Source organism: Salvelinus sp. IW2-2015, linkage group LG1 (assembly GCF_002910315.2).
Source record: "Salvelinus sp. IW2-2015 linkage group LG1, ASM291031v2, whole genome shotgun sequence".
NCBI lineage: Eukaryota > Metazoa > Chordata > Actinopteri > Salmoniformes > Salmonidae > Salvelinus > Salvelinus sp. IW2-2015.
In genome coordinates, this window is record NC_036838.1 from 15,512,348 (window position 1) to 15,524,032 (window position 11,685).

General features: G+C 45.8%; 1 protein-coding gene across 1 annotated transcript in view; it reads left to right on the forward strand.

Moving 5' to 3' along the window:
- Positions 1–11,685, forward strand: part of LOC111960734 (solute carrier family 12 member 5-like) — a 313,247-nt gene that overhangs the window by 194,020 nt on the left and 107,542 nt on the right. The window contains exons 2-3 of the mRNA XM_070439127.1: positions 8,986–9,083; positions 9,864–10,004. Of these exons, the coding sequence (XP_070295228.1) occupies positions 8,986–9,083; positions 9,864–10,004 (239 nt within the window). The remainder of the gene's footprint in view (positions 1–8,985; positions 9,084–9,863; positions 10,005–11,685) is intronic.

The following is an 11,685-nucleotide window of genomic DNA, read 5'->3' on the forward strand; positions in this document are numbered from 1 at the left end:
GACTTTTCCATGTGAATATTAAAGTCACCAAAAATGTGAATATTATCTGCCATGACTACAAGGTCCAATAGCAATTCATGGAACGCTGTAGGAAGGCTGTATACGGCCCAGGAGGCCTGCAAACAGTAGCTATGAAAAGTGAWTGAGTAGGCTGCATAGATTTCATGACGAGAAGCTCAAAATACGAAAACATCATTTTGAAATTTGCTATCAAAAATGTTAGCAACACGTCCGCCTTTGCGGGATGCGCCGGAATATGGTCATTAGTGTAACCATGCTTAAGCCATGTTTCAGTCAGGCCAAGCACATCAAGATTATGAGTGATTAGTGATTAGTTACTTGACTATAACTGCCTTGGAAGTGAGGGATCTAACATTAAGCAGCCCTATTTTGAGATGTGAGGTATCACAATCTCTTTCAATAATGGCAGGAATGGATGAGGTCTTTATTCCAGTGAGATTGCTAAGGCGAACACCGCCATGTTTAGTTTTGCCCAACCTAGATCGAAGCACAGACACAGTCTCAATGGGGATAGCTGAGCTGACTACACTGACTGTGCTAGTGGCAGACTCCACTAAGCTGGCATGCTGGCTAACAGCCTTCATTGTGGAGCTAGATGAGTTAGAGCCCTGTCTATGTTCATAGATAAAATGAGAGCACCCCTCCAGCTAGGATGGAGTCTGTCACTCCTCAACAGGCCAGRCTTGGTCCTGTTTGTGGGTGAGTCCCAGAAAGAGGGCCAATATTCTATAAATTCTATMTTTTGGGAGGGGCAGAAAACAGTTTTAAACCAGCGATTGAGTTGTGAGCTCATCACTCCCCTAACTGGGAGGGGGCCAGAGACAATTACTTGATGCCAACACATCTTTCTAGCTGATTTACACACTGAAGCTATGTTGCACTTGATAACCTCTGACTGTTTCATCCTAACATCGTTGGTGCCGACGTGGATAACAATATCCCTATACKCTCTACACTTGCCAGTTTTAGCCTTAGCCAGCACCATCTTCAGATTAGCCTTTACGTCGGTAGCCCTGCCCCCTGGTAAACAGTGGGGCAGGGCTACCAGAGAGACCAGAGAAGGCTCGGCCTCTGACTCCGACTCGTTGCTTAATGGGGAGTACCGGTTGAAAGTTTCTGTCAGCTGAATGAGCGACACCGGTTGAGCATTCCGATGGCATTTCCTTCAAGAAGCCATGAGAAAATTGTCCGGCTGCGGGGACTGTGCGAGGGGATTTTTACTACTATCTGTACTTATTGGAGGCACAGACGCTGTTTCATCCTTTCCTACACTTAAATTACCCTTGCCTAACGATTGCCCCTGAAGCTGGGCTTGCAGCACGGTTATCCTCACTGTAAGGTGATAGTTCTCCTGTATATTATGAGTGCAGCTACTGCAGTTAGATGGCATAATGTTAATGTTACTACTTAGCTTCRGCTGGTGGAGGTCCTGCAGAAACATGTCCAGATAAAGCGTCCGAGTTGTCAGGTAGCCAGGTAACGTTAGCAACAAACCGTACAGGAGCACGTAAACAAGTCCACAAGTTGTGACCGGACTGTCACGTCCTCAGCGATGTGGACGCCAAGGAACTTAAAACTGCAGACTATTTCTACTGCAGCCCCGTCGATGTGGATCGGGGCATGTTCCCTCCTCTGCTTCCTGAAGTCAACGTTCGACTCCGTTGTTTTGCTGATGTTGAGGGAGAGGTTGTTGTCTCGCCATTGTTGGTTATCAGGCCTTCAACCGTGGTGTCCTGTATCTTTTGGATGGATGCGTTTACATACACATGAGTTCTGATGTTGTCGTTATGTCAACTTTTGGGTTCAGGAAATGTGTGGGAAATAGTGCGCAATCCAAATGCGTTTGACAAAAAATCACCAGCCTTATACCCTCCTACGAAATGCATGACAGATAATATGCAACTGCTACTTTTTGTGAATACGATCAAACAGGATCATCTTATTTTAAGATTTGTTGTCTCATGTACACACACCACACACACACACCACCACACACACACACACACACACACAACACACACCACACACACACACACACACCACACACACACACACACACACACACACACACACACTGCATTGAACATGTCAGGAAACTCAGCCAGGTGGTGATAAATGACCAGTTTAATCTTGAATAGTCTGGTAAAGACAGTTTGGCTACCGTTTCAGGGTCCACAAAAGGCCCTTGAAGTAAAGTGGCCTTTGTATTATGAAAATGTGCATTTTACCCATAAACAGAGGGAGAAAATGGGAGCTGTAAGAAGACTAATGGAGCAGGAGCACAAAGGCTTTAACCTTACAGCATCCGTGAAGCAACAGTGAAAGGTGACATTAGACTTCTTTATGTGCCACTGCCACATTGACAGCGTACACACAAGCATACACATTTACGTGGCATGGATGCATAAACACACACACACACACACACACACACACACACACACACACACACACACACACACACACACACACACACACATATGCATGTTCACTCACAGAAATGCCCACTCACACACAGAGATCATCAAGACGTGCTCACTAAGCAGTGTATTGCGAAATACATTGAGAGTCAAGTCAATACCCCATTCAAAATCACCCTTCTGTCAAAAGAAGAACATGGTGATGACAGAGTGTTTGAATTGGAGAATGCTCACATAATAGGCGGTGCACTCTCTCTTTCTCCTTCACTGTCATGTCTGTCTTGGTATTTAAGTCTTCTGTTTCTATATTTCTTTCAGCCTCCACAACTTCTTTCTTTCCCTCGCTCTCTCACCTCTCTCTCTTCATCTACATGCTCTCTCTCTTTCTCTCTGTCTCTTTCCTAGTCCCTACTTCTCTCTCTCTCCCCCCTTTCCTCTGGGATTGATTTCACACCTTTCCCTCCCATGTCTCTTCACGGTGGGCTATTTTCTCCGGGTTCATGCCGTGAGATGGGTTTTCTCTGTCTGCCAGGCAGTACTCCGAGAGCTCTACTTGTTCCCAGCTGTCAACAGAGACAAGGGAGAAGGGCTGTTGACAGTTCGACTGGGAGTGTGTCCTCACTGTCCTGTCATCTGGGCTTTGGGCGAGAATCTGTCTGGGCCAAGGGAGACAAGGGTCAGACGGCAGGATACGCCTCAGGTGCTAATTTGCGGCGGCAATTCACACCTGCACATATTCCATTAAAATCGGTAGGCGAGACGTCGTCTTCGATCAGACCCGGCGAGTGGATAACTGATCCGGACCGAACGAACCCCTTTCCCCATCAGACCTGGCGTTTGGATCTCTCTCTCGCGCAGTATTCAATTTGAGCCTCGCTCGTTCCTCCTCTGTCAGGAGCACCTCGTCCAAAAATGTGCCAAGTGTAATAAAAGTGTGATAGGTTTTGGGTCGGCGTCCTGAATTGGCATCACTTTGGCACCGGTGCGGAAATTTTCTTCCGAGATTGGTTCACTGGCATGTGGGGAGTGAGGGTGAATTTTAAATGTATGACCTCATGAAAATATGTCAATCTCCCCTTCTCTGGCTTTGCTCCTCTCTCCTCCCACCTCTCCCCTCCACCCTCTTCTTCCCTCCCCATTACACAGCTTAAAAAAGGTAAAGGAGTCGAGGTATGGATCACCTTAGCTCTGCAGGCAATTATTCTTCCAGTCTATAAGGAAATGGTCCAATCCCCCTTCTTCCTCCCTATCTCGTCCCCCTTTCCCTTCCTCCCTTCTTCCTCCCTATCTCGTCCCCCTTTCCCTTCCTCCCTTCTTCCTTCCAGCCCTGTCAAGCTCCACCGCCCACCAATTAATGCAGCTCATGCCCCTCTAGGCAGTCACTGTGCAGGAGTGATGTTCCTCTGCCTTGTGGTTACACTGCACAGAACAGGGACTGCTTCTCTCCACACCCTGCCTGCCAGGCTGCCAAGTACCTGGAGGACCATGATAGTGAAGCTCCAATGGGGATCCAGTACACTGCACCCCACTGCGGCGGCTTGCCTGACAGAGTCTGTTTGATTGAGCAGAGAGTCTGGGGAAAGAAGAACGGCCGGTCAAGTAGTGCACTATATAGGGAATAGGGTGCCATTTGGGACACACCTACACTCCACTGTATGGAAGCTTTTTTAATACCTTTAATACTAATATTATACAATATAGAGAGAGGATTATAAAAGGGTATTGGACCAAACCAGATAAGATAAGTCAGTTAAATCATGCAATAGGCATAATGATAGTTTATTGTATCCATTTTGCCCCTGGCGAAAAATTTACACATGAAAATGTCAATATCGGGTCATAAAATGACAAGGAACCTCACAAATTCAAACTGTAATGAAAAACAAAGAAWCATCAATCTCAATAAATGTGTATTATTCTTAGACCCCATAATATCTGAATCATCGTTTTCTCTTGCAGTAGCATATCCCACCCTCACCGCCAGAATCTAAAGACAGTAAACAAATGGAGTTTGGAGGGATCGCCGATTTGTATTCAACTTCTTGGACTTTCATACAAGCATCCTTCTGCCAGGTGTCTGAGGCAGATAGGTGATGGATAGTCCTAGCGTTTAAGAGAAATGAAAGCTGATGTCCCCGGCTAGCGGTATGGCACAAAGCCRTGAGAGACCATTACAATGCCTACCCATTCATGATGGGAAGACAACGTCGCTGGCCAATGTGCTAAGAGCTCTCCTAGCTCTCTTCGTAAATGTGCCAACGTCCTTTTGCCCATTGCGTCTCTAGCCAATCAGAAAATGGCTGCTGTCAGCTTTGGGTTGGTTGAAGTTGAGAGCGGCTGTGTCAAAGGCGGAACCTCCGTGGCAGGGCTGCATGAAAACTCATGTTGAGATTGAGCACCTGCATAGTGCATATTGATAATAATTGGAGGGATGTTGTGCATACTCAGATTTCACAAGTGTAAATTGCTTTGTCCTGGCAATAGTTGGTTTGAGAGGAGAACATTGTTGCAGTGTTATCATTGGTAGCGTTCTATGTTAATTGGAAATGTGACAATATAACCCATGCGTGTGTCAGTGGATGTGTGTGTGTGAGACGGAGAGAGAAGTGAGACAGAGATAGAAGGAAAGAAAGAAAGATCAGCTATAATCTATTTATGGCCCTATGTGGGCATTGTAGGCATGATTTTATGTGTCAGTTTTGGTCAAATAGCCCAGTGTTGGTTTTGGTGACAGTGTGGGTTTGCTTTTGGACCACTCCAAACTGTCATGTCAGTCCGGGCGGGGGGTGGGGGGTTCGAAGAAATTGGCCCAGCTTCTTGGCACCGATCTGACATTTTCGCAGAGCGCGATAGCTAGCACTGATGGCTGCCGTAGACTCGCACTCTATAATCTGTACCGCATGAGTACTACAGTACAGGTTGCTGACCGGACATCATTCACCTTATACCTACTGTTGTAGCCGTGTCAGCAAGCTGGGTCACTGCGTCGAGATAACCCACAGCTCAATTATGGCACAAGGATGAGCAGTGAGCAGCACACATCTGGGCTGAGCCAGAGGGAAGGAGTGGATGAGGTAGCTAATGCAAATGAACTTAAGCCTATGCACTATGTGGGGGAAAAAACTTTGGGCCACTGCCAATATTAACATGTTGACATGTTGACATGTTATTAACCCAACTGACTTTGGGTCAGTTCCATTTCAAATCCTGTCGGTTGAATTGGACATGGCACCTCTCTGTACGAAATGCAATTCAATCCCTGAATTGCCTAGGGATGAGAGGAAATTGACCCCGAAACCCAGCAGCAAACATCGTAAATGGCCTCTGCCTTTGTTGGCTTAGCACTCTGATAGAGTCCACATTCACATGTGGCTCTTCACCTTTAAGGAGACCCCTAAAACTCTGTCCACATTTCGTGGGGTTCTATCCGTGCAAGAGCTGCGCGAAGCTGAAATGATGAGCTTCTGCGCGGCTCTACACTGAGCTTGTGCAATTCTACGCAGCACAATCATCCACTGTACAAGGGAAAGCTCCGATTTTCAAGGCTCAAGCTAACTTCTGGAGACTGTCAATTGTTCCATTCGTAAACAATAAGAATACCTATCGCAACATCAACGGGTATGACACAAAAATACTTGTTTACTGCTCYATCTGAATAATCACTACGATGTTCCAAGGCAAATAACAAGCGAAAAGTAATAAGGAATTTATGAACACATTATATCCTCCTGCTTCTAGCCTAGCAYTTGGTTTATAACAGCGGGGGGTTTGTAGGGACCATGTTAGAAACMGGTTTATAAAAGCAATAAGGCACTTTGGGGGTTTGTGGTATATGGCCAATATCCAGGCACTCTGCTTTGTGTCGTGCWTAAGAACAGYCCTTAGCTGTGGTATATTGGCATTGTACTACACACCCCAAAAATGCCCAAATGTTAGGAATCCCTCTCTACTTATGGCCACATCATATATTCATTGAAATCTGCTCAAATTTAATTTTACGCCAACTCACAGAACCATTGAACCAAGATGTAGTTAAATAAGCAGCGGTGACATTGACTAGCAGCAGGGGGATGGAGACGGGAGGACGAAGAGGGAGGGGGGGGATTCTCCGGGGGCCTGCAAGTGACTGAACATCTTCAAGAGCCTCCTGCCAGGAACATAACATGCTCTCGAGTGGCGACGCGCCAGATGCCTTGTCACCTTTTGATAAGTAATCATGGGAAAGTCACTCCGCTGACCCGTCTGCCGCATAGCGCTGTATGTGATGTCGCAGTCTCCTGATAATATTAAGATATGGGCTATACCTTATACAGTATATGCATCCTCATATATTTACTTTGTAACTGAGATACGGGGAAAGGTGAGTACACAATCAATGTTATATATACCATACATTCCAMGTTTGGGAACATTGGAATGTTTTTCAATCAAGCACGGTGACGTCATATGCATAGGGATTTCAGTGTAGGATTTACTGATTCTATTATGATACATGATATACCATAGGGCATATGCCGCAGCACCAGTTCATACTCTGTAACTTACATTTGGAATAGTGAGTACAYCATCAATGTTATTRCACATCATCTTTGGGACCTGTTGATGACGTTTTACTTTTGAGAAATGACATTTCAGGTACAGTATGTACTTAACACAGACTGTATTCTTCCCCCGGTGTCAAAGCTCGGTTCACAAAGTACTTGCTGACTGCCGCTTTAAGCGATAGTTCCGGTTTGCATGGGACAAATGAGACTGACGAACGACAAGTAGAGAATGGTCAAAGAAAAAAGGCAGGATGTCTTTGAGGACCATCACTTATTGTCACGCCCTGGCTATAGAGAGGTTTTTTATTCTCAATTTTGGTTAGGCCAGGGTGTGACTAGGGTGGGAAGTCTATGTTCTTTTTTCTATGTTGTTGGTTTTCTATGTGTTTGGCCTGGTGTGGTTCCCAATCAGAGGCAGCTGTCTATCGTTGTCTCTGATTGGGAGCCATACTTAGGTAGCCTGTTTTCCCATTTTGTGTTGTGGGTGATTMATTTCTGTTTAGTGTGTGTTGCACCTGACGGAGCTGTTTCGGTTGTCACTTTGTTGTGTTTGCTTTTTTAGTGTTCAGTTTCTATTAAACATGACGAACACTTACCACGCTGCGTTTTGGTCTTCACCTTCTTCCGACGACAGCCGTTACACTTATTTTCATAAWTTCATCATGGTTCCTTTGATGTTGGAATTCCAATCAATTTACTATCAGGAGAGATGAGCCGGGGAGAGAAAAGGGATACGAGAGTTGTGTAGACCACTCACTTTATAAGGGTGTATTACCCCTTCAAGCACACCACTGCTCAAGTATGACTCCAGCTGTCTCTTTTTTGATGATCTAAGGAAGGCTGCCAGGCTGTTCGGCAAAAGATCAAATGACCTGGGCTTTGAATCCTAGGGGAGTCTTACAACAGCCTAAAGCCTTGTGTTTGTATGTGTGTGTGGGCATTGATTTCTTTACAACATAGTAGTGATTTGTGTATATTAATATACAGTACAGTGCATGTGTGCAGTTTTCTTCTGGAGTATATCTGATATTATTGTCTATGGATGGAAATATATGACATGCCCTGAAAAACCCACAACGTGTTGGATTAAATGGACAGGCCTACGTTTTAAACAGAGCAGGTATTTTTGGTTGGGTGTGGGGCGACGTGAGCTGGATTTGAAGTACCGCAGTAGCTTTTAATATTCTCCTTCTGCAGCTCTCTGTCGCTCTAACTTTTCTTCTCTCTCTCTTCACTCTCTCTCTCTCTCTATTTCTCCCCCTCTCTGTCTCTCTCTTTTACTCTCTGTCTGTTACTCTAAATCTCTCTGTCTCTTTGTCTCTCTCTCTCTCTCTATCAGTTTTTTCCATTTCCCTTTCTCTGCTTGTCGGTCTCGCTCAACCCCCGTCTCTCAGTCTCTCATCACCCACTCTCTCCTTCACTCCCCCATAGAGAAGCAAGAGTACAGAGGGGGAATGCAGTTAGCGGTGTACTACCGTCAACCGCACAGGCTGCGTTTTCACTAAAAATAACTTGACTCGTGGCACAGTCCAAGACATGACCCCAGGTGAGAGGAGCTTAGAGCGTAAATTAAAATATGTGTTTCAGGGAAGGTCGTCCTTGCAAGTTCGACTGACAGGCAAGCGAGTGTGAAACCTTGTGGAATATTTTTTTTTTTTAAGTAAGCACTTAACTGGGGCTATCAGCCTTGCTCAAAGCCTTGCAGTCCCAAAACATGACATCGCATATGTGATGGGTCACTTGTTTGGGGAACGAAGCTCTGATGGGCAACGGCTTCTGTTTATTCATAAAGACGTAGTGAAGCAAACTAAGCGTTGCGCTTTTAAGGTATCGAATTATAGAACAGGGAGACGTGAGAAACATTTGACCTTTTTAGGTATGGAATAGAATGGGGAGAACAGGGAGATGTGAGAAACATTTGACCATTTTAGGTATTGAATAGAATGGGGATGCATTGTATTTCAGCCCATCTTATGATGGTTCTGTGTCTCTTCATTCAGGTGATGGGAACCCCAAGGAGAGCAGCCCTTTCATCAACAGCAGTGAAGCCACAGAGAAGAGCCAGCAATACGATGGCAAACATATGGCTCTGTTTGAGGTATGTATAGACACACACACACACACACACAAGCACACGCACACACACGTGCAGGGCAACGAATGCACAGGCAGGCAGGCACAGGCAGGCAGGCAGGCAGGCAGGCAGGCAGGCAGGCAGGCAGACCAGACAGACAGACAGACAGACAGACAGACAGGACAGGCAAGGACAGAGCAGGCAGACAGGACAGACAGACAGAGACAGACAGACAGACAGACAGACAGACAGACCAGCACACTACCATGCATATGCAACACAAGCCAACTGTATGATGACCAGAGTATGGTCCTGCCTGTGAGACTGGAATTTGTAGGCAGACACAACACCCCACACACAACACAACACCATTCACGGATCAGCGAGTGATTAATAGGCCTGAGATCGATTAATGAGGGTAATTACTGTTTGAAGGGCGAGTGAACACCTCGGGTTAATACAAGCACAGTTCCAAACTGCTACAGAAAATGACTGAGACAAAGCCATTTACCTTCATAAGCAAAAAGCCAAGTGTATTACATTTTTTCTCAAAGGGATCCTCATTTGAAATGATGAGTGGTTTGCTGCATATACTGTATTAAGTAGTTTGTATTCATATTGCACATTTGATATTTTACACCCCCAATTTTGTCATATTGCTTCCCGCTTTATTTTGCACCACGTCAGATATGCAGGGAATCCATCTTGCGTCCATATGCTCACTACATTGCCWACTGCAGTAATGTTTTATTATGGAATTGACCAAGTGTTATGTTATCCTGTTTGTGTCAATGTACTTTGCAGGAGGAGATGGAGACCAGTCCCATGGTATCGTCTATGCTCAGTAGTCTGGCCAACTACTCCAACCTCCCCCAGGGCAGCAAGGAGCACGAGGAGGAGGCTGACAATGAGGAGGAAGACAAAAAGAAGAAGAAACCTGTCAAGGTAAGTTGCTGTTGCAACACTGGTCACTCAGACCTGTAACACAGCACTGGTCACTCAGACCTGTAACACAGCACTGGTCAGTCAGACCTGTAACACAGCACTGGTCAGTCAGATCTGTAACACAGCACTGGTCAGTCAGACCTGTAACACAGCACTGGTCAGTCAGACCTGTAACACAGCACTGGTCAGTCAGACCTGTAACACAGCACACTCAGGGTGATAAGGCTGTGAGTCAGGTTCTGACCGAGTTGTGCTTATTTACAGGTCTGACTGACCAGTGCTGTGTAAGGTCTTTTTTTAACCTTTATTTAACTAGGCAAGTCAGTTAAGAAAAATTTTATTTCCAATGACGAGCCTAGGAACAGTGACAGTGTACTGCCTTGTTCAGGGGCAGAACAACAGATTTTTACCTTGCCAGCTCAGGGATTTGATCTTGCAACCTTTCGGTTACGTCCAACACTCTAACCACTAGGCTACCTGCCGACTGACTGGCCACTTATGCTACAGGTCTGACTGAGATCGTTACAGGTCTGATCAGTCTGTGTTACAGGCTGACTGCTGTACAGTCTGAACGCCAGTGCTGTGTTAAGTGACGACGTGTTGGCTGACACAGGTCGTCGACTGACAGTGTGTTACAGTTGATGCAGTGCTGTGCAGTCTGTCTGACCAGTGTGTGTTACAGGTCTGACTGACCAGTGCGTGTTACAGGTCTGACTGACCAGTGCTGTGTACAGTCTGACGACCAGTCGGTTCAGTGATGTTAGTGTGACAGGTCTGATGCCGTGCTGTGTACAGGTCTGACTGACCAGTGCTGTGTTACAGTCTGAGTGACCAGTTTGTGTTACAGGTCTGACTGACCAGTGCTGTGTTACAGGTCTGACTGACCAGTGCTGTGTTACAGGTCTGACTGACCAGTGTGTGTCAGGTCTGACTGACCAGTGCTGTGTTACAGGTCTGACTGACCAGTGCTTGTGTTACAGTTTGACTGACCAGTGCTGTGTTACAGGTTGAGTGACCAGTGCTGTGTTAGGTCTGACTGACCAGTGGCTGTTTACAGGTCTGACTGACCAGTGCTGTGTTAGTCTGACTGACCAGGTGTGTTCAGGTGACTGACATGCTGTGTTACAGTCTGACTGACCAGTGCTGTGTTACGTCTGACTGACCAGTGCTGTGTTTACAGGTCTGACTGACCAGTGCTGTGTTACAGGTCTGACGACCAGTGCTGTTTACAGGTCTGACTGACCAGTGTGCAACAGTCAACTACCTGACAGGTTTCTTCTTCTTTTTGTCTTCCTCCTCATTGTCGCCTCCTCCTCGTGCTCCTTGCTGCCTGGGGAGGTGGAGTAGTTGGCGACTCTGAGCATAGACGATACCATGGGACTGGTCTCCATCTCCCTCCTGCAAAGTACATTGACACACCCAGGATAACATAAAATTGGCAATTCCATAATAAAACATTACTGCAGTGCAATGTAGTGAGCATATGACGCAAGATGGATTCCCTGCATATCTGACGTGGTGCAAAATAAGCGGGAAGCAAATGACAAAATTGGGGGTGTAAAATATCAAAATGTCCAATATGAATACAAACTACTTAATACAGTATATGCAGCAAACCACTCATCATTTCAAATGAGGATCCCTTTGAGAAAAAATGTAATACACTTGGCTTTTTGCTTAT